General features: G+C 45.5%; 1 protein-coding gene across 1 annotated transcript in view; it reads left to right on the forward strand.

Annotated features, from left to right (window-relative positions):
- Nucleotides 1–24,459, forward strand: part of LOC8086335 (importin subunit alpha-1b) — a 38,459-nt gene that overhangs the window by 8,298 nt on the left and 5,702 nt on the right. The window contains exons 3-4 of the mRNA XM_002455555.2: nucleotides 13,649–13,740; nucleotides 14,062–14,109. Of these exons, the coding sequence (XP_002455600.2) occupies nucleotides 13,649–13,740; nucleotides 14,062–14,109 (140 nt within the window). The remainder of the gene's footprint in view (nucleotides 1–13,648; nucleotides 13,741–14,061; nucleotides 14,110–24,459) is intronic.

Consider the following 24,459-nt stretch of genomic DNA (forward strand, 5'->3'; position numbering starts at 1 on the left):
TTGAAAGAATGGATACTGCCCGGAAAAAGTTCTTTTGGCAGGGGGCAGCATGAAAGAAAAAGTATCATTTAATTAAGTGGATTAAGATTACCAGGACAAAAAGTAAAGGAGGTCTTGGTATTAAAGATTTGAGGCGAATGAATATTAGTTTGCTGTGCAAATGGTGGTGGAAAGTTGAGAATGGTGAAGGCATTTGGCAGGAGATCGTCAGAAAGAAATATCTGAAAAAAGGGATGATCTGTATGTTAAATAAAAATCCAAAAAATTCCCCTGTGTGGAATGACTTGTGTTAAAGGTGAGACACATTTATTTGAAGGGGAGAACGATGCAAGTTGGTAATGGCAAATCTACTAGTTTCTGGCATGATAAATGGTGTGGTCTTGTCTCCTTAGCAGACAAGTTCCCTGAACTTTATCAGATTAATGTGGAGCAAAAGTGCTCGGTTGAGGAAATGAAAAGGAAAAATTGGAGACCATCCTTCAGAAGATGGCTTCATGAAGATCTTCAAAATCAATATAGAAGGCTGCTTGACATTGTTTTTCGTTATAGCCTGAATTCTGATAAAGATTATGCTAGATGGGACTGGGAAAAGTCTGGTATCTTCTCTGTTAAGTCTACATATAAGCATTTATGCAGACATGATTATGGGCTTAACTTCAGTAGGATTTGGAAAACGAAGCTGCCTTTGAAAATAAAAATTTTCATGTGGCTGGTCATTCATAATAGCATTCTTACTAAAGACAATCTGGGAAAAAGAAAATGGAAAGGAAATAAATCTTGTGCTTTCTGCTCTGAGAATGAGAGTGTTCAGCATTTATTTTTTGAATGCTCCACAGCCAAGTATGTCTGGAGTCTTCTGGCTCATTCTTTGGGAGCTGTTTGTAGACCAAATAGTTTAGAACAATACTGGACTTGGGTTCAAAATATTTTACCCCAAGCGCCTAGTATGCATACTGTCGGTTTGGCGACAGTTGTTTGGGCCATTTGGAGAACCAGAAACAATGTCTGTTTTAATAAAAAGAAAATGAGATCTCCTACTGAGATTGTTTGCTTGATTTGTTCCTTTTTGGCATATTGGACAGGTCTTTTCAAGGAGGACCTCAAAGAGCAGGTGATTCAAGGGGCTGAGGTGGTGAAATCCATGGCGCTCTTCTTCCACAATCAAGATTTGCAAGCACGGGCGCATGATGATCTTCAGATGGTGCCGATCGCTGGATAGTAGCGTGTGCTTCTGGAGTTGAGCTGATGTTAGCTAGTCGTCCCTAGCTTTTGTTAGATGGTGTGGGTCGCTCTTTTCAGTGGATGTTTTGGCGAGGAGCTTGTTGTTGCGTTGCTAAACCTTGCGGGTTGAGCGTTGTTGCTCCTTTTGGGACTTTTAGTTCTTGTTAGGTCAGAGCTTTTTTGGCTGGTACAGTCATGTGTTCCCTCGGTGAACATGTGTCTGTTCCTTCTTAGCATGGTTTTTGGATCAAACGCATGAACTTTGTAATTTCGTTACCTTGGTAATGAAATTCGGTTTTACCGGTGTGGAAAAAAAAAGGAACGTCGTCTTTACATCCATCTGATGCAACTCTAAATCATAATGTGCTACTAAAACCATTATGATTCTGAAGAAATCTTTACATGAGACTGGAGAAAATGTCTCATTGTAATCAATTCCCTCCCTTTGTGTGAAACCTTTCACCACAAGTCGCGTTTTATACCTTTCAATATTCCCTTGGGAGTCACATTTAGTCTTGTAGACCCATTTACAGCCTACTGTTTTGGGTCCTTTAGGAATAGGTTCTAAGTCCCAAACTTCGTTGGTCCTCATTGATTCCATTTCATCTTCCATGGCTTTAAGCCACTTCGATGAATGATCGCTTCTCATGGCTTCTTCAAATGAGGTGGGATCACCCTCCATTTGAGCTTCTTCTATGTTATACACCTCATAATCATCCGGAATGGCTGATCTTCTAAATCTTTGAGATCTCCTAAGAGTCTCATTTGTGGGTGCCTCTTGGGGCTATTGTTGTTCTTCCTCGTGGGCAACAGGTGGTGGTTGCACGGGATCTTGAAGGACAGGTTCCTCATGTTCATCCATTGTTGCCACAGGGGAACTAACAACAGGTGTTGGCACTTGTTGACACTTGCTAACACCACTTGAATACTAGGTTGTCATCCCTAGCATGGCACTAGAGTGTACTATGGTATTTATACGCACACAGATAAATCTGCAAGCGCACGGATACCGTTGTAGCTTTTACCCGGTTAAAGGTTTTATCGTATCCATAGGGAAACGGGAGAACTGATCTACGCTCTAACTTAACCTTGATAGATAGGTAGGTATAAATAGGAAAGATGGTAGAATTGAATAAGAACAATATTAAAGATAAGATAACAATGGGTGATAATATGGGAATAGAGAGTAGAGCAATCTTGTATATAGGCGATGGTAGGAGAATAGAGAGGATAACCATGGTTTCTCTACTTCAAAGGGGTATGTCTATGTCTGGGACGAACCAAGTGATAAGAATACACCACAAAGGATGCTTATCCATAGGCAGATAAACCCTACCAGTCCTGCTAACGGGAGGTCGACTACAGGGGACCAACGTAACTGTCACCTACGCGGCCTACCACACGATCCGGCTAGACAGGGGATATCCACAAGTAATCTAGGTCTAAGCACCACGCTTACACCTATACTACAACTCTAACTTATAGGGTCCTACAGATTAAAAGTACTCAGAAGAGTTGTGAACCAGAACATACATGAATAGTAATTGCATAATGAAATAGAAGTAGATTACTAGAGTCATCCCATGAGCAAGCTTGATTAGAGCTTGATCATGGCGAAGTACAACCGGAGGAAGAACCGACATGCCGGCCTCTCCTCCAATCCTCCCTCGCTCTCCATCTCGCTACTATCTAGATCTACTCTAGTTTAGAGAAGAGAGGAGAGCTCTCATCTCCAAACCCTAGCTTTTGCTCTGTCTATGAATAATGAATAAGGATGAAAGGGGGTGCCTCCTCCAGGGGCCAGGGGGTCTGTTTATATAGTCCCCTCAAGTGAATCTGGGCCGTCGGATCAAACCAACATTGATTGAACGGTTCTCCTTGATCCTTTAGGTTGGTGGAGCATAATCCGCGAGACGGGACCTGATTGGTCTCTACAACAGGGCGGGCGCCCAAGGGGGGAGGGCGGGCGCCCTGCCCCCGAGCCCGTTCGGTCTCTCGTTCGTTCCCGTGGCTTCTGGAGTCTTCTAGTTGATAGAAAATTGCGCGGCACGTTAATATCTCTATGTAAACCCGACATGTGGGCCTTTCCTCCATATTTCCTGATAACCCCCTGTAGAAATAGACAAACACCAAAACTCGTGGAATTCTGTCAGATAAAACCCTAAGTCTAGGTGTTGGTTGCATTTGGATCCTTTTCTTTGTTTATTTGATAATTAAATTTGGTACTTAAGGACCGTCAACAACACTACAGTGGCAGGCACTGTTGGTGCAACAAGAACAGGTAATTCAAAAAATGGATCCTGAATCATCGGAGTGGGTACACATACCCGCTTCTCTTCAAGATCAATTTGTCGAGCTACCATGCTCCCCCTGATCATTTCATTCTCTTAGAAAACTGCATGCCTTGTTTCTACAAACTTTGTGTATTTATCTGGGCAGTAGAAATGATAGCCTTTTGACCTTTCAATATAGCCAATAAAATGGCAACTCACTGTTTTGGGATCTAGTTTCCCAATATTTGGGTTAAATACTTTATCCTCAGCAGGACTCCCCCAGACACGCAAGTGATTTAGTGAGGGCACTCTTCCTGTCCACATCTCATACGGTGTTTTGGGCACCGACTTATTTGGTACTCTATTGAGAATATAAATGGCGGTTTTTAAAGCCTCCATCCATAAACTCAATGGTAAGATGGAATAACTCATCATGCTACGCACCATATCCATTAGGGTACGGTTGCGTCTTTCAGCTACTCCATTCTGCTGAGGTTCGCCTGGGGGGAGTACTAGGCTACTATACCATTTTCCTGTAAAAACCTTGCAAAAGGTCCAGGAATTTGGCCATATGGGGTGTGCCGACCGTAGTACTCCCTCCCACGGTCGGATCGGACTATCTTTATCTTTAAATTATGCTGATTTTCAACTTCAGCCTTAAATATTTTAAATTAATCCAATGCTTCTGTTCTTTCTTTAATTGGATAAATATAGCCATAGCGGGAGTAATCATCTGTGAATGTTATAAATGAATCATAGCCATCCATGCTTTTCACAGGAAAGGGACCACAAATGTCTGTATGAATTATTTGTAGTATTCATGTGCTTCTTTTAGCATCCTTTTTAATTTTCTTTATGTACTTTCCTTTAATGCATTCTCTACATTGGTCTAAATCCGAGAACTCTAATGGAGGAAGAATGTCATTCTTCACTAGTCTTTCTATTCTCCCCCTCGAAATATGGCCTAAACGACAGTGCCATAATTTCGACGAGGCATCTTGAGTTCTCTTCCTTTTTCTATTGGAAACCGCAGACGAGGATACGTTATCAATCACATCACATACAAAATTAACACATTCACAAAGTGATAACAAATAAAGATCTTGCTTTAAAAAGCAATACCAACACTGTCATTATTACAGAAAATCTCACACTTGCCATTTCCAAAATGGCAGCCATAACCATCATTGTCCAAACAAGACACAATAATTAAGTTTCTCTGTAAAGAAGGAACATAAAGAACATCTCTAAGCAAAAGGATAAAACTATTAGCAAGTTCTAAAGAAACATCGCCAACAGCTTCCACGTCCACCTGGACTCCATTTGCCACTTTAATTTGTCTTTCTTTTCTTTGCGTATTCCGCATCGAACGGAATCCCTGTAAAGAATTTGCAACATGAGCAGTTGCCCCTGAGTCAATCCACCAAGTAGATTTTGCATATTGTACATAAAGAGATTCATTTACAAAAGTAATAATGTTCTCACCATTCTTTTCCATTATCATCTTTAAAAATTTAGGGCAATCTTGCTTGAAATGCCCCTCTTTGTGGCAGTAGTGACACAGATCTTTGTTCCCTGGAGGAGGTTGGGTCTTTTTCTGCTGGGGCTGCTGATGCATGGGTGCTTTGCCCTTTGCCTTTGAAGGAGAGCTGGCATTGGCATTGACATTCTTTCTTTTGTTATCTCTAACAAAGTTGAGGGTGCCACCATTGGCGGCCTTGATCCTCTCTTCCTCTTGAACACACATCGTTATACAACGCTCCAGGTTCCATTTCTCGGGCTGGATGTTGTAGTTGAGAACAAAGGTGTCAAACTCCTTTGGCAACGAAGCAAAAATCACATGAACAAGGAACTCTTTCTTGAGCTCTAAGTCCATTGGTTTAAGCTTATTGTTTAGATGGTTCATCTTTGATATGTGTTCTCTAATGCCATTGCCATTGCCAGGCCCAGAGTACCTTTCTATCATCAGCTGAGTAGCATATGTCTTTGAAGAGCCATGAAACTGACTCTTTACTTTCTCAAGGTACTCTGCAATAGTGTCACACTCTCCAATTGACCCCACTATAGTAGGATCAATTGTGTTCTTTACCACTGCAAGACATTTCTTGCTGGCAGTGGCCTACAGTCTCATTTGAAGATCAAAGATCATTTTGTCACTTCGTACTTTCCTTCTCTTGTTGCCCATGCAACATCAGTCTCTTCAGCTTCCCTCACCGGTTCCACTGGCTCAGTGGGAAACAGTGTGGAGATGACCCAGTCGGCCTCAGCCAAGATGAAGGCCAGGTCAATCTTTTTCTTCTATTCAGTGTAGTTGTCTCCTTTGAGGGCTGGAATATCTTTGATATATGCCATCAAGGAGACTCCTGAAACACATTCAAATTAAGTGAGAACATAATACAATAATTGCATGATTTAATTCCAACTATGGTCAAAAGTAAAACATACAATTAAACCTTTTATATTAATTCTACAACACCTTTGGGCAGAAATAGAATTAATATATGTCAAAAACCATAATAACATTATAATATTGCTATTAATCAACTTTGGTCGGAATGATAACAATATTATAATAATCTATAAATTTATCTAATTTTAACCTTTGTACACTAATTCTACATCACCTTTGGGCAGAAATAGAATTAATGCATGACAACAAACCATAATAATATCATAATATTGCTATAAATCAACTTTGGTCAGAATGATAACAATATTATAATAATCTGTAATTTTATCCATTTTTCATAATTAAAATCTCCCATCGGTTCGAATTTAATAATGAAAAAAATAATAAATAACTTTAAGTATGCAGCGGAAACTTTAATAAACTTTTAATTCTATTTTTCAGAAACTATACAAAAACCTTACTGTTTTCTGAATATAATTATCTTTGGACAAAAAATATACAGAGAAAAGCATTAAATTCTATGCAAAATCATTCAAAATGCATCAATAATAGCTTCTGGAAAAAGAAAAAAAATGAAAAAACTGTGTAAACTGTGCAGTTTCGCCATTTGGCCCAGCAGCTCGCGGCGCGGCCCACGCGGCAGCAACAGGTGGCCCAGCTGCGCTCGCGCGATGTGGCAGAGCGGCCCAGGAACGCATTTTTTTCTCTCGGCTTTTCGCTTTCGGCCCAGAGACAGAAACACGACCCAAAAAGCCACGCGCACGCGCACCCCCGCGTCCCAGGCCGCAACCTGGGCCTCGGCCGAGAAACCTTCCACCCGCCTGGGCCGTTTTCAGCCCAGCAGACTCGCGATCGATCTGAGCTGTCCATTCATATCCGACGGTCACGAGTGAAAATCGGAAATATAAAACCGTGTTGGCCACCAGGGAGCCCCAAACCCTAGTCATTTTCTCCCAACCCTTTCCCTGGCCGCCCTTCCTCATTCCTAGTCAACTAGGGAGCACCGCCGCGGCGGTCCACCGGCGCCGAGGAAGGAGCAGACCGCCGGACTAAGTCCGGCCACCTCTCCCTGCCTTCCTTTTCTTTCTTTACCCCTTCCCTTCTCCTTTGCCACGCCCAACAGTGAGCAGCATTGAAACGACCTAGATTTTTCCACAAAGGGGAAAAATCCTCAGATTCGAATTATAATGTGATAATTTAGAAATTGAGCCATCACATTATCATATATCAGCTGTTATCACAGTCATACATCGTGAAAAAGAAGATTACAACACATTTACTTTACAACTCTTAGTCAACAAGCCTATTACATCGTTTTTCTAGCGGGAACACACACGGATCTTTATCAGAGTCGATGTAGAGCGTCAGCGGTGAAGGCTCCTCCTTCACGGGCAATCATCAGAGTCGGCGTAGTTTATCAGCGGGCGTAGCTTTCATCTCCGAACCAAACTTGAGCGCAGGAACGAGACCACCTAATCCTTCTATTCTCCGTAGTTATCATCATAGGCCACGTTCAAAACCTGCTAAACAACTTTCAGTACGATTTGTACTGGCCACTGGCTCCCACCCTATGCTTTTGCGTAAGCTTTGTGGTAAGTGGAATGCAAAGGGTAGATCAAGAGGCCTATGTATATGGTTGTAGTCTTTCCTATGCAAGTTCATCAATATTTAATAATAATTCATCAAGTTTTATTCCATCTCATCCACACCTCCATCCATCCATCCCATCACACACATCTCACCACACTCTCACTCTCTAGGCGGCAAGTACGACTCCCGCTCGTGCCTTGCCTCAACGGCCAACGCCGGATCCAACACAAACCCAGAGGAAGGTAGAAAGGACTCCTCTCACTAGTCAAGTGAAGCTGTACTTAGGAAAGGTCCATAGCCGACGAATTGGCATATGTATCGATCGATCAACCAAAACTCTGCAGAGGTTTGCACTAACCACAAGATCACCATCATCGACGAAGGCCCTCGTCTAGGCTGATTCCGGGCTGCCTTCCAACTAAACACGATGCCACCCTACCACTCAGAACTGGGACCATACCGGAGTACCACCGGTACGCTGAGACTGTGAGGCGTAGTACCGGGCCCCAAAGGTCACTACGCTGTCTTAGGAGGGTGTGGGTCCTCATGCCCGTACCTCCCTACACTATCCGCTAACAACCTAGTAGTAGTGGCACCGCCCTAGCTGGTCGTACATCCGTCTCCTTCCCATAAGAGCGAGTGGGGTGCAAGGCTTCCTAAGACCCGGTCCACAGAACATATCAGTCCTTAGGGTGACCGAACAGGACATCTTCACGAGGGGCTAACCGATGCCCGGCTTGACGGGACATCCGATTACCCCGTGCTAAACAGCACCTCCCATCCCGGTGCTTCGTCCCACGAAGACACTCCACTCCGGGACCTCTCCCTGTCACATGTACCCGCCACAGGTATCTCTCGTGGAGAACGCCCAGGTAGCGTTCCCCGGCAAGACTTGTCCCAAGACTCGTCGTAGATCCTGCTCGGTCGACTCGACCCTCACCACACACCCAAGACACACGCCAAGATCTCCCCAAATCCATTACCATCTCATTATCCAGTTATCGGCACCACGTGCCTTATCCACTCACATCCAATCTCCCACATTGCATCACATCACAGATATAATGCGTAGTAGAAGCAGTAGCAAGTAGTATGCAGCTTCTAACCTAACAGCGGGTGTGCGAGGGTTATAGGTTACAACAAGGCAATGGCTCACAAGCATTTCTACCATGCAACCTATCTCAGTTCATTTGCATAAAAGTAAAGCACTAGCATCTACATTATTGCATGTCTAATAGGGTTCTACGAGGTTGGGTGGGACGTGGCACCTGTTGAATGTCATTTCCAAGATCCTCAGTGCACTTGTAGTTGTACTCATCCAAGGTCTTTCTCCTATCTGCATGTCCTTCCTTCGACTGGTTCCGATTCGATCAACGCTAACCGAAGCAACTACCTCGAAAGCGACAAACAAGACGAAACAATCAAATCACTAGACCTAGAAAGATCATGAAAAGAGGCGTCAAAACACCAAAGAACAACTACACTAAAAGAGCACCGAAAGGGTAACGACTTAGCCCTCTCGGCGGATGTCCGGTCCCTGGGCCAAAGAAATGGGAATGGTTGTTCACTAAGTACAAGCTGGAGTCTTGGCCTAGCCGGTACTTCCCGGGTTAACGGAGTCAACCTGTACGGCTTTAATAAGTGGCTTAGACTCTAACTCATTCTAGGCAAACACCATGGCTTACGGTCTTCCGATCCAAGTGTCATAGAGATCGACAGGAATCGAAAAGACTATGAGCACGAGAAGTTCCAGTCTCTCTTAACTCGTACGCCATTATAATTGTCGGGAGCTAAGAGAGGGTGGAACAAAGAGAGAAGAAAAGGGAAGTGGTCTACCCCTTCCAATCCACTCGCCATGGTAAGAGACGGGGAATCAGAGAGAGTGACACACAAGTACACAAGTGCTTAAACTATTTGTAGGGTACCACAACCTAGGTGCACTAAATGCACTAAGACATCACCAGGGTTCTTAGCGGTGCGGTTGTCACCACGAGAACCAAGAAATGCTACGGTCGAATAGGTACAAGCGTACAAGAGTTTAAACACGAAGAACCAAAAAGGTGGGAAAAGACACGGGATTCACCTTCCTTTGATCCGCTCGCCATAGTAACGACGGGAATCGCGGGATTGGAAACAAAACATCAAACAAGCAAAAGGGGCTTAATCCCCATCTTACTGGATCGACGGGATTGAGAACAAGAGAGAAGAAGAATGGAGTCCATACTCTTTCGACCAACTCATCATGGAACAACGACGGTTGGATAAAAGGAATACGACCCCACGATCCAACCCTACTCGTAGGGTACCACGACTGTGCAACTAAATCGGCACGAGGCTACTCCTAAGGCCCATAGCGATGCGGTTGTCACCACTAGGTCCGAGGGAATGTTCTAGTCAAGATGGTACACGCATTCGAGGTGGTTAGGATAAACACCCGAGAAATGGGGTAACGCCCGGTGGTCATGGCAAGGTGGATTTGCGACCATGAGGTTCACCCAACGAGTTGGTTTCCGACTGTTCTACAAGGGTTGCTCCTAATCTGTATCCCACTAGACTAGACCACAGCGAACCCGAAGGTGCGGGTGAGAACCGCGTCGTTATGAATATCGAGTCCGCAATGATCAAACCCTAGGGACAGGGATAGGAGCTAACGATCGTAGTTCAACGGAGTCAACTAAACACGAGGAATGCATTACGCACGGCATCGCGATCACGGCGGGACGAACCCACGATCGAAATGGTCGAACGCACTACCATTCCCCTAACCAGCTCGAAGGCTCGGTCCTCGAGTAAATAACACAAGAACAACGACAACACGAGAGAAGGGACATGCTTGGCACTACGACCATGGCGAGACGAACTCGCGATCGCAACATTCAAACACGTCACTCTCTCAACCGGCTCGACGGCTCGGTCCACAACCAACCCACCACACCACATAAGAAACAACGCACGAAGATCCACAACACAACGACTGGCAACACGATCGACGCAAGATGACACAGAGTAGCACATTTCCATAGCACAAGAGAGAGATAGAGATAGATAAATAAATAATTAGACCGGCGCGAAGGCACGACACTGGCATAAATAGACTGAGATAAATCATGTATCGACAAGTATAGATAGATGGTTACAGATGAAGATAGATTGTGCTACAAGTATAGTTAGATCATGATAAGGACATACGATAGATAACAAAATGATGTATGAACAAATATGATTTAATATAGAGTTCCAGCGTCGACTAGGGTTTTTAGGGGGTGTTTCGACCTTGCCGAGGGCGTAGATCGGCTGCAAGTCTTCTGCTTGGCTGGCTGTGGCTCGCTGCGGCCGGCCGGAAAGGCGACACATCTTCGGCAAAACCACGACGAGGCCACTGCTTTCCTACAACAGTGGTATTCACGGCGCAAAGGCCGGACTCAGATAGGGGCACATCGACAATGCGAAAAGGGAAAACTTAGGGTTTCGGTTACTCACCGGCGGCATCAAGGAGCTCCATGTCAGGTGGTACCGCTGCTGCATAGACATGGCAAGACAGAGCAGCAGCTCGGCATGGTTGTGGTGCCCCTGGGCGTCGGTGCAGTGAGGCATGGAAGGAGGGCACTGCGAAGTGGCGAAGCTCCTGATCGGCGTCGAGGTTGCGGTGCAGGGGCTCGGCATGCAGCATCGGTGGAGACTGAGCATGGCTCGATGGCGAGGACGGGGCCGTGAACGCCGGACGGGGTCGCGGTGCTTGGTCACCGCAGCGACGTCGTGGCGGGAACGGCGGTCGCGGCTCCGATGCTGCGCCGTCGCGAGCTCTGGGGGCGGCGCGGTCGGCGGGTGCGCGGGGTGGTGCCGAGGACGAGGCGCGTCGCGGACGCGGCGTCGCGACGGCGGGTGCGCGGGGACGGGGCTCGGCTCCGGGCGCAGTGGTGCTTGGCGGCGTCGTGGCCCGAGGCGAGGTGCTCGGCAAGGGTGCGGAGCCGCGGGCTCCTGGTGACCGTGGCGAGGACGCGGAGCTCCTGCTCGTCGTCGAGGTCGTCTCGACGAGGCTCGACGCGCGGGCAGCGTCGCGGCTGGCCTCCGTGGCGTCGAGGTGGGGCGGTGGCGTGGTAGAGCTCCGGTGCGGCGAGGGCGCTGAGAGTGCAGGGGCGGCGTCGGCGTCGGGGCAGAGGCGTCGAGGTCGCCGGGCGAGGGCGCGGAGGAGAAGGGGGGGCGGCGGCGCTGAGCGGAGGGAGCAGACAGCGGCGGCTCGGCTTTTATACGCGCGCGAGGCTAGGGCATGGAGAGCTGCAGCGGCTCCTGGGCGTCCGTGCTTCGGAAAGGACACGCGGCGCTCATCGGCGTCCGTGCCACGGAGGCAGAGGGCACGAGGCGAGTGCCGGGGCGCGGGCGCTCCACCGAGCGGCGGCGGCGGCTCTGCCTGGAGCGTTCCGCTCCAGGGCAGAGGAGGGGCGCGGCTGCTGGGCCGGCCGCGACTTGGGCCAAGGCAGGGGGGAGCGGATGGGCCAGCGCGGCACTGGATGGGCCAAGGAAGAGCTGGGCCTCGTGTGTGGCTTAGGGCTAGCGGGGCCGCACAGGAGCTGGGCCGGCGGGGTTACTTGGGCCGCGTCTGCGCTGGGCCGAGCGAGGCGGGGGAGGGGAGCGGACTGGAGACCGAGGCTGGGCCGAAAGAAAAGGGGAGGTGCCAACTGGGCCAGAAGTGAAAAGAAGGGGAGAAGGAGTTGGTCCAAGAAATTTGAAATGGGTTTTCCATTTTTGTTTAAACTCAAAGGAATGAAAACAAAAGGAGTTTGGAGAAGATTCAAAAGGAGATCGGAGATGAATTCAAAGAGGGGATTTAAGAAGGGAACCAAGTAGGCGAGAGAGGTCACAAAGGGTTAGAAAGGAGTTCGGAAGGAATTCAAAGGAGTTTGAGACGTACTCCAATAGAAAGGTTGAGAAGGGATTCGCTTCGCCTTTGAGATAAGCTCAGCGGAGATTTAGAAAGACTTCGCTACGGATTTGTGCACTCCAAACCCTAATTTAAGACTCAACTCGAAATCGACTCACGAACGAAAGCACTCGCCTACAAACAAATCTACATGTATGCCACGATTTGTTAGCGGGTTAGGATCGAGTTAGACTTAAAAACTATATGTTTCACACGATTACAGGAAAAATTTTAAAAAGCTCGTATTTTTGGTTTTCGTAAAAATCTGGGATGTTACAAGCATTGCCCGCAGCGGCTCCGCGACGCGCACGCAGCAGCTGGTGGCGCCACCATGGCACCCCTCGCCGGCGCATGCGTGCTTCCGCGCGCGGTGCCGTTGAGTGGTCCCATGGGTGGCTCCCTTTTGGCAGATCTCGCGTGGTAAGTATGCAGAGTTGGCATTTTAGGGTTAGGGTTCGACTGTGTTTCTTTTCTCTATCCGATTCGGAATCAGATGAACTTTTCTCTACTGGGTTTGATAGATCTGAAGTTGATCTATCCTTTCTTCTTTCCCAAAACTCTAGATCTACTCGCTAGAGTAGGCGTCCGATACCAATGTTAGAACATAGAATCATTCTAGGAGTAGAACTGTGGGGTAACCATTCTCTATTCAGTGTAAATGAGTGCACTTATGAAAGATCTAGGAGATCCAGGGGAGAAGGGGAAGTAGCAGGGTTCATACCATCGGAGGAAGTAGGAGTTGGCGCGGTGGAAGATCCGGATCTGGAGGCCGCCATCTCTGGTTCGTTGATGCAGATCTGCGCACGGGCAGCGATGGGTGGGGAAGACTCGGCGGTGCAGTGCAGTGGCGGCGCGAAGGGCTTCCCGTCACTGGCTGCGCCCTTCTCTAGATCGGATTAGGGTTTCGGTGGGGAGTGCGACTCATGGTGAACCTCGTACTGAGAGCCGGCGGCCCCCCATATTTATAGCGCAGTGTGACAGAGGCCCTCCAGCCATAGATGGGCTGGACGCCCCCGATCAGGGCGTAGGTCAAGGCCCGATTAGGCCTTTGGGCCTAATCGGTGGGAGATCATTCTAACAGCTCTAATAAAATAAAACTTGTGGGAACTCACTTGAACTTTTGGAATTCTACATAAACTTTTCATCAAATCCTACTGAATTTGCATTCAAATTTGTTACTGCAACCAAAATATACGTTTATCCTCTCTGATCACTAACATTGGATTCATTTGTCAGAGAAGGATCCCCCAATTAAGGAGGTTGTTGAATGTGGAGTTCTGCCTCGCTTCGTACAGTTGCTTTCTAGGGAGGACTACCCTCAGCTCCAGGTATGTGCAGTGACTCACAATTCAACAATGCAATTACTTTTGAGGCACATTTAGTCTTAAAACTTTTGCATTAGATTTATGAATCTGTACTAGTGCATTGCAGAATGCAGATATATATATTGTTTGTAGTTATATTGTAATGTGAAAATTGTCTTGTCAAACATAACAATGTCGCTGTACTTGCTCGATTGAAGATTGTATGGTGTCATAATCTCAATCTATGATGCATCTATCAACTTGCTTGAAGATTGAATGGTGTTAATCCTGATGTGTCTATGATGAAAACTTACTGTTTCTTTTCTGGTTTTGTTGTGGCTGCAGTTTGAGGCAGCATGGGCTCTCACAAACATTGCCTCCGGGTCATCAGAGGCTCTAGTCGCGGTGGCGCCCCGGTTCGTGGTCGCGGGGGTGCTCCTGCTCCCGCTGCTGGACGTGGTGCCCATCCTCAACCAGGTGGCCGTGACACTCAAGCCGGTGGCCATGGGGCTCCCCCTCTGGCTGGTGCTATAGCCGGAGGTCGCGGGAACCGTGGTCGAGGTCCCAGGCTGGCACCGGGAGCTGCTGGACACGATGGTACGGCGGAACTTTGAGAAGTCTCCGGTGCCGCCCATGCCAATGACATGACTCAGGAGGCGGATGACCAAAGCAAGGTGGTTGATGAGGAACTCAGCAAGAAGAGGAAGCGGAAGGATCTTTCCATGACGCTGGAATGCTCTATATGCACTGAGGAGCATTTTACCAGTAGGTGCCCTTTGCTGCGTGGCCCTAAGCCAACAGTTGCTCTCTGTGGCACCGCGGAGGATGGGATGGGATTTTTCTAGATCCAGGCGGCCAAGAAAAATCATGTTGTTGACACGTTTCAGTCATCAGCCGCAGCTCAGATCACTGTACAAGTAGGAGAAGTTTCCCCTCAGTTACTTCAAGCTGAATTGGCAAGGATTATTCCGGTTCGTTGGCATTGGGAGGTGCAGCAGCTTGGGGCTAAGTCTTTTGTTGTTCCGTTTCCAAACAAAGAGGAATTAGACCGCCTGATTGCGATTGGTACCTTCACAACAAAGAACAAGGAAGGTATCATCTCTTTTGCTGAGTATGAGGATGATATCCAGCCTATCAGATTGCTGGAGCAGACATGGGTTACTGTCACCAAGGTACCTAGGGTACTTCGTTCTTTTCTTCCTCTGTGGGTAGTTGGGACCATTATTGGGACCACACAAAAGGTGAATATGGTACACCTTCGTGAGACTGGCCAGGTTCGTATCCGGGTTGCTGTTTATGATGTCAAAAAGATCCCGGAGTTTGCTAATGTGTGTGTTGGCGTTGGCATTTACCGCCTGTATTTTAAGGCGGATGAAGTTGTTTAGAGTGACCCGATGGATCCTGATGAGGATGATGACCTGCTGGGGGATAGTGATAAGGAGAAAGAAGGGAGCGACCGTGAGATGGAAGATGCGGAAGCTTCTGATCCGCAAAACCCACAGAACAATGCACCAGCATCTGATAAATCTCTAGTACCCCCACAGAATATGCCTCCTCAGAAGCAAGATGCCTTGGTTGCAGAAGCTGTGGATGTAGCATGCTCTCAGCTTATTGAGGAGATCAGTTACCAGGTCATGTTAGAAGAAGACGAGGATGTTGTAAGGAAGGTGACAAATATTACTGATCCTAACAACGTTTTTCCTTCTTCTGTTTCCTTGTTGTCGACTGAGGATGTCGAGGTGGGGGGATCTACCTCACCTAATACCCCCCTTCTTAAGCTGGAGTGTGGGGTGACCACATCGATTCTAGAGGAGCCACTGTTGGGCCATCCCAGCCCGACGCTGGACCCACCGACGGAGGGGCTCTCTTCTACAGCGACGGACGAGAGGGTTGGCGAGGTAGGCGTGGGGGTTGCTACTGCAACCGAACCCCTATGCCTCCTCTCTAACTCCACTGTGACTCCCCTCGAGGTACTTGGGGCCTGTTGGGTATTTTAAATTCAAACAGAAAAATCCGCAAGCGCACGGATACCGATGTAGCCTTCACCCGGGAGTATTCCAGAGTATCGATTTTCCACAGAGAACGTGAGTGTACTAATTAAGATCCAAGATCGCCCAAGGATAACTATATGATTATTTTTTGTGGGAAGAGAGGAAGTTTCCTAAGAGTTCTCTAGTTGACCTAAGAATCAAGAATTACTTCAAGATTATCTATATCGGGACATCAGAACACTAACCACAGAAAGAGATGAGAAGGGGGCTAGGAAGCTCCGACTACGGTCCTACAAACACTGATCCGAACGAGGTGGAATACGTCGACCGTTAGGGCTGTCACTACCCTAAGGCTACCACAACAATCCGTAGGATTGGGTGCAATTCCAGGTAATTGCAAGACTAAACACCACGTCTAATCTATTAATTACTACTCTAATGTTTCAAAGATTAGAGCACTTGATGCAAGCGGGAATCCAATAAATAACTTGAATGTAAATAAAAGTAAATAAAGAACTCAGGAATTATGAATTGAAGAACCTGGAGAACGATGAAGAACGAACCAGATGCTGCAAAAGTATAATGTTGAGGAAGATCCGACAGATCCGGCTCCTCCTCCGCTCTCCTCTTCTCTCTCCCTATTTTCTAGATTACAACTAGAACTAACTAGAACTAAAACTAGAGGAACTAGAACTAGAACTAGATGAACTAGAACTAGATCTAGATGAACTAGAGGTAGAACTAGAAGAATTAGAGGGATCCTCTCTACTTGGATAAAGAATTGAAACCCTAGCTTTGATTCTGTAGAAGAGGTATGATCTCCAGGGGCCAGGGGGGTCTGGTTTTATAGTCTCTTCAAGTGAATCTGGGCCGTCGGATCAAACCGACATTGATCGCACGGTTTTCCTTGATCCTTTAGGTCGGTGGAGCGTTGTCCGCGAAACGTGTCCGAATTGGTCTCTGGAAGTGGGCGGGCGCCCTGTGCTTGAGCCCTCTCGGCCTCCGCTTCGGTCCCGTGGCTTCTGGAGTCTTCTAGATGATAGAAAATTACGTGGCACGTTAATATCTCTATGTAAACCCGACGTGTGGGCCTTTCTTCTGTATTTCCTGATAACCCCCTGCAGAAATAGACAAACACCAAAACTCGTGGAATTCTGTCAGATAAAACCCTAAGTCTAGGTGTTGGTTCCATTTAGATCCTTTTCCAAATTTAGCTGATGATTAAATATGAGCATTAAGGACCGTCAACAAGCTCCCCCAAGCTTAACCTTTGCTCGTCCCTGAGCAAAGATGGACTCAAGAGTTTCTGCAGTGGTTTCATGCTCATTTTACCTTCCACCATGGGGCTTGCAACCGTCACTTGTGTCTTGAGCAGTTAAAAGATAGAACGGTCTAGTCAAGCGCCATGTCTCTTGTTCTTCGATTAACTATAGCTCTGGAGTTTTTGCAGATTTTCAAATAAAACTCAGAGATTCCTTGTATGACTCTCTCTAGTCTCTCTTTTGTGGTATCTCTAGATTTTCAAAACCTTATTAGAGCAGTAATGGTATATGCCTTCTCTCAAAATATGTAGTATTTGTGGTATAAGGCATAGTGACATTGCCTTCTCTCTCACCCTACTCTAATAAGGTTTTGATATGTGGAGCTCATAGGTGGGAGACAGCTAATACATACTTACAAGACATTTATTGCATAGTCAAACCGTGGATCCAAAAGAACAAGTCAATAAGTCAAATCAAGATGTGCATGTGTGGCGAATAAATGGTGTATGGTGATGATGGTGATAACAATGGAGAAAGTCTAATTCTACTTATGCTCTTTTGAAAGGATACATACCTTTCTTTCTCTTTTGAAACTTTTTGAGGAGAATGAGATGCTCTATATTTTCTTTTTTTCTTTTCTCTCAGGTGGGTATCTTGTACCCCTAATTCTACTGCCGGACACTTGTCCATTTTTACCTCTCGTCTCACTTTTTCTTTCTTTTGAGGTTCCGGGCACTTGCCCCTTTTTATTTCCTCGTATTCTTTCTTTTTTTTTCTTTCTTTTTTTTAGAGCACTGATCTCCTGAAATAATATAGCAAGTGGTAGTAACAAGATAACTTGAGCATTTATTTCACAGAGGAAAAACATAAATATTTTTGGCTATTCTCTCCCGGGTTAGGAGTAGAATATTTTTGGGTGGTTCTGGAGATGGAAATGGATGGATATACGTGGATGCATACTTCCGGAGTAGAAGCAACATGTATGAGTGAACGTGCAAGTGAATCTTGATTTAACCACATGACAAGCTCCTAAGGGTCTACACAGCTTGACCACACTCAATGCTCATAAGCAATAAAAAGTAAATGTGTGGCTCAAAGTCTAGCAAGCATGTATATATGGCTGTGGTAGGAATTTAAACTCTCATCATACAGGAACTCATCATGCAACATTTTAAAGTTTTTCAAAGATAAAATTCTCCAGAATTCTAGCATCTCTAGGAACAGATAAACAACAGCTCAACCTTCCCATATCATATCCGTTAACGACTTAGACTTTAGATCAAGTACTCTTCCCACAAGTTCATGTTTAGAGCAAATCTTAATTAATACCAGTCATGCCTAAACTTGAGAGAGATTTCAATTTTGAGAACTAGTCATGGTAGAGCACCTATTCATCATTTCCATATGAGAGCTTATCACGAGGGTTCATAGCAAATTTTATTTATTTATTTATTTAGCAAACTAAGCAAAGATATATATATATAAGCAGAAAATGTTTATTTGGGTTTTTATGATTATGCATCTTTTTATTATTTGAGTAAAGTATAAACATGAGTAGAACACTTAGCTGGATGAATGGGGGTGCTCTCCCCCAAGCTGGATTTTTACGTAATTTCTTCTGATGTAACTAGCAGGTGGCGGAGTTGTATTTGAATGTCGGCAGCACTCTAACAACGATTAGGATGTCCTCCGTCTGCTAGTCTTCTTTGATCCTTGAATTCTGTGGAGCTCAAATAGACAACAAAGCTTTGTGGAACTAGTTAAGTGTTAGCATAAATATTTAGCCTTTATCATGTTGAGCCTCCTCAATAAATGTTACTCTCTTTAGTAGGATCATAAATTTATTTTTATATTTTCATTTTTATAGGACATGAATATATTTATGCCACCACAGTGAATGTACTTATGGGTTTTATGCCATGAGCACACTCACATGGGGCTTACTATTTTTAACATTTTTATTTTCTTTTCAAGATGATATAAACCTGATTAACTAAGCAAACTATTTTAAATAATTGAAAGGAAAAAGATAACTACCAAGTTTACCTCTTGGCAAGGCATTCGGTGTTTTTAAGTCCTTCGAACAGGACTCTCCGTTTTCTCAGTCGTCCTGGGATTCGCTGGATGGCGTAGTCGGTGGTTCTGGCGGCGCCTGGTCTTCATATATAACTATCTTCTCTCTCCACACCTGACTCCGTGCTACAGTCTCCTCAGGACTATTCTATTCAAGTTGTGTGTCTTCAGACCTTACAACTTCTCCTTCGTAGTCTGCCCATCCGTCCTTGATGATTTGCCTCCTCTGGTTGCGGTTGCATCACCTTCTTGTCCTGACCTGCTTAAAGTCTTCAACTATATAGTTAGGGTCAGTAAAATAGCGGCGTACCTTCTCAGAGGGGAAATGCATGTGGACTTCTCCAGTTCCAATGTAGATGATTGCTTTAACGGTGCTGAGGAACTGTCTCCCAAGGATGATGGGTGGATCGTACTCGTCTTCTCCCATGATAATAACCTTCAACCTTTCGGAATGTCTGATCTGCCATCTGGAGCTGAATGTATGTTGGTTTTAGGGGCATGGTTCCGAACAGGAGCTGATAGGTGACTGCGGCCATTATGTTGACGCCTCACCCGGTGTCGCAAAGCATCTTCTGGAAGTTGTATCCATTAATGGAGCACTGGATGCTTGGCATAATTGGGTCGTCCTTTTTGGTCAGGAATGGTGACTTAAGTCGACGATCTTGACCTCCTTGAACTGCAGTGACCATCTTAGCTGACTCGATCCACATTTGCTTGTTCTTGTTCCTCCTGTTGGTCCTCTTCCTTGGTTCCTGTCGGGATTGCTATGAGATTTGTGTAATCTTGTTCTCGAAGGAAAATGTCTCCTTTCTCCCTTTGATGTAGAAACTGATCTTGGCAGCACTAGCGTAGATGACAGCTCCTGAGGTGTTCAGGAATATGGCCTGCCTAGGATGGGTGCCCTCTCATCAGTACCAGTCTCTATCACCACGAAGTCTGCTGGGGCGTACAAGGTACCAACTCGGACGTAGAGGTTCTTCAATATTCCCTTTGGGAAACTTAGCGTACGCTCTGCAAGCTACAAACACATGGTTGTTTCTAATAAAGGATGTGTAAAGAATTTTTCATAGAGTACCCTGGGCATAATGTTGACGCTGGAGCCAAAGTCGCAGAGTGCTTCTGGGAAGTCCACCATGCCGATGGAGATCAGGATGACGGGGCGTCCTGGATCGCCTCTCTTGACTGGCAGAAGGTCAGTAATTACTTCCACAACGGGGTTACTCTAGTAGTTATGTCCTCAAGCATCTCAGGGCAGTGATTGCATGAGTGTCCAGTATCTCCAGTGTGTTTGTGCTCGAGATCTAGGTTCATCACTTGGTGGAGTATGGGAGTTGTAAAGTCCTTCATAGTTTGCTTGAAGTGTACCTGCTCATAGAGACCATTCAGAGATCAAGTGCATGGGCCCTGTTGGTGGAAAGCACCAACAAAACCAAAAGTGTATTTGTTCTCTCTAACCTTAAGCATAGTGAGCAAGACAAAGTTGATGGATAATAAGATCATGAGTGTAGCATTTAAAACATTTGTCAGATCAGATCGCTCAACCTAATGGAAAGATAATCCATCTATATTTATATCGCTTTTTTTTAAAATATATCTTCCAAAGATTGAGTGTGCAATATTTTAGCTCATATGATTAGGAGTGTGGGATCACAAAGGTGGAAGGACTAAACATATTGAATCGATTGGGTTGGTTAATCTAGAGTTGTAAATCATACATGTTTGTCTCTTTTATTCTTGTGAACGCCAGAACCAAGGAGAAGCTTATAGAAGTGATAGTCAAGTACCTTAAGATGTTACCTTACTTGAAGAGTGATGGTATAGTATCAACTTGTGGAAGCTTTCCTCTCTTAGTGGTTGTGCATCGTGTTTGTGGCACCCTCCATGGATCATCTCTTGTGAGCTATACCTTCCTTGTGTAAATTGTTAAACTTCATGTGTCTCTCTCTTTGTCTCCAATGTGAGTTTATCTCAGGACTTCCCAAGTTGATGTTGAAAGTTTTTTTTTTCTGCAGGGGTTAATCTGACAAAATATACCAATGTCTACACAAGCAATTTTTAGTTCAATAACCAAACTAGACTCCATATCTAATTAGATTAAGGAAGGCTGTTTAACCTAAGCACCATGCTTAATTTAAAAACCAATAGAAGTATGTACAGTACTTCCAAACTAACACTTACTAGGATAAACAAAGGTAGCATGATGGCTTTTATAGAGATCTACTCAAGTGGAGATGAAGTAGTGTGATTACTATTTAACAAATTGAGCATGTCTCAAAGGTAGGGACAACCAACATAGCAACATGGCAAATGATGTTTTTATGTAAAGTACTCCCCCAAGCTTGAATTTTGCAAAATTCAAGTTTGGATGAATTTAATTCAATGTTGTATGATGATTGGTTGGACATACCTTGTGCTTGTCATTCATCCGATCTTCTTGCTCCAATCCTAGAAAGGTTAGTGACAAGAATACCCGAAGGAATTTTTTTACAATTATCCTTATATGCTCAATACACAAGGTAATGTTGCAAATAATTAAAAGCTCATGTTACGATCTAATCAGTGCTTATTTTAAGACACTAAGCTTGTCCTTGGGAAACCATTAATTTATGTCGGCGAAGTGGTTTACCCTCCAACGCTGACCTATATCAAGATCAACTCAACGAGATCTGCAAAAATTATTATAGACATATGCATCGACAACCGCCCTTTTAAAGTTTTTATAAATAGAAAGGAAGTGGGGGTTGGAGATCTCGAATGTGGTGATGTTAGAGAGACCAATGGATTGTGAACATGTTGCATATGAGCATGGAGTAAATGAAGTGGCTATGAAATAAATTCCATGCTCATTAATGCTTAGAGTGAAATCCATGTGGTATGGTGAAAATGATAAGGTGAGTGTGGCAAAAAGGAAAAGAAAAAGGATACACGGACGACTTGGTTCGAAACTAGCACAGCTACCGTTCCCCGGCAACGGCGCCATACAGCTTGTTGGGTATTTTAAACGCAAACAGAAAAATCCGCAAGCGCACGGATACCGATGTAGCCTTCACCCGGGAGTATTCCATAGTATCGATTTTCCACAGGGAACGTGAGTGTACTAATTAAGATCCAAGATCGCCCAAGGATAACTATATGATTATTTTTGGTGGGAAGAGAGGAAGTTTCCTGAGAGTTCTCTAGTTGATCTAAGAATCAAGAACTACTTCAAGATTATCTATATCGGGACATCAGAACACTAACCACAGAAAGAGATGAGAAGGGGGCTAGGAAGCTCCGACTACGGTCCTACAAACACCGATCCGAACGAGGTGGAATACGTCGACCGTTAGGGCTGTCACTACCCTAAGGCTACCACAACAATCCGCAGGATTGGGTGCAATTCCAGGTAATTGCAAGACTAAACACCACGTCTAATCTATTAATTACTACTCTAATGTTTCAAAGATTAGAGCACTTGATGCAAGCGGGAATCCAATAAATAACTTGAATGTAAATAAAAGTAAATAAAGAACTCAGGAATTATGAATTGAAGAACCTGGAGAACGATGAAGAACGAACCAGATGCTGCAAAAGTATAAAGTTGAGGAAGATCCGACAGATCCGGCTCCTCCTCCGCTCTCTTCTTCTCTCCCCCTATTTTCTAGATTACAACTAGAACTAACTAGAACTAGAACTAGAGGAAGTAGAACTAGAACTAGATGAACTAGAACTAGATCTAGATGAACTAGAGGTAGAACTAGAAGAACTAGAGGGATCCTCTCTACTTGGATGAAGAATTGAAACCCTAGCTTTGATTCTGTAGAAGAGGTATGATCTCCAGGGGCCAGGGGGGTCTGGTTTTATAGTCCCTTCAAGTGAATCTGGGCCGTCGGATCAAACCGACATTGATCGCACGGTTTTCCTTGATCCTTTAGGTCGGTGGAGCGTTGTCCGCGAAACGTGTCCGAATTGGTCTCTGGAAGTGGGCGGGCGCCCAAGGGACTAGGGCGGGCGCCCTGTGCCTGAGCCCTCTCGGCCTCCGCTTCGGTCCCGTGGCTTCTGGAGTCTTCTAGATGATAGAAAATTGCACGGAACGTTAATATCTCTATGTAAACCCGACGTGTGGGCCTTTCTTTCGTATTTCCTGATAACCCCCTGCAGAAATAGACAAACACCAAAACTCGTGGAATTCTGTCAGATAAAACCCTAAGTCTAGGTGTTGGTTCCATTTAGATCCTTTTCCATGATTAGTTGATGATTAAATATGAGCATTAAGGACTGTCAACAGGGCCGAGCTGGGCGTCGGCGAGGGTGGTGCTCGCCAGCTCCGCTCTGTTTCGGCCTTGGGTCGCCAGCACAGCCCACCAATGAAGGTGGGAGACCCAGCCAAGGAGGACACTGTGCCACCAGCTGGCTTGGGGGGATCTTCACCGGCAACTACCCTCCAAGCCAGCCCCGCGTCCCTACCAGATGCTCCCCTGCTCCTGACCACCCCCTCCATGGTTGGGGTGGGGGAAGGGGCACCTGAAGAGCTACATACACCACCTGCGACACCTACAGCGACACCTACTGCGACCTACTCAGAGGAGGTGATCATTCCTGTGGACACAACCTCCCTGACAGTTGGAGAGCGGGCACCTGTGCCTACGGCGGCACCCATTAAAGTGCTGCGCCGTAGCTCTAGGATTGCAGGAACGGCGGACGTCCACACTCTACACAAGGTTGAACGGATGGCAGCAAAAAAGAACCTCGAATTCCCAGGTAACTCTTTCACTAGCTTTCCAGATTCTAAAGTTATTTCAAACCTTGGTAGGATAGGCATCAACTTAGATACCTCAGATGTAGTGTGTATTAAAAACTTAGAAGTAGATAGGTTGGTTCTATGTGCAAATGAAAAAAAAGCTCTATCAAGTCTAGACTCTCCAATTTTGAGAGTGATGATGAGCGAGAAAGCCAAATTGATGCGATTCTCAGCCACGCCTGTGGTAATTTAAATGAGAATTTGCTGGAGGATGAGAGTGATCAAATAATCGATCTCTCTCCACTCCCAAGGAAGAAAAAATACAATAATGCCAAGAATATTTTCAAAGGAAAACTTCCTAAAAAACCAAAAACCCCTTCCAAAATTAGTATAAAATGAAGGGTGTCTTCTGGAATAGCAGAGGTCTGGGAGACTTGGCTAAGCATAGGTATTTGGCTGAACTAGTTAAGGAAGAGCAGATTAATTTTATTGCTCTTTCTGAAACCGGGCGGGACTCATTCCCGGATCATGTTCTTAAAAATCTTTGTGGAGGACATGATTTCCTTTGGCACACTATGGCACCCCACGGTAGGTCGGGGGGTATTTTGCTAGGTGTGGACATGAATGTCTTTGACATTGGAGCTATTGTGGAGGGAGACTATTATGTAAAATTCACCCTTAGAGTCAAATCAAATGA

The sequence above is a fragment of the Sorghum bicolor genome, chromosome 3 (genome assembly GCF_000003195.3).
Source record: "Sorghum bicolor cultivar BTx623 chromosome 3, Sorghum_bicolor_NCBIv3, whole genome shotgun sequence".
NCBI lineage: Eukaryota > Viridiplantae > Streptophyta > Magnoliopsida > Poales > Poaceae > Sorghum > Sorghum bicolor.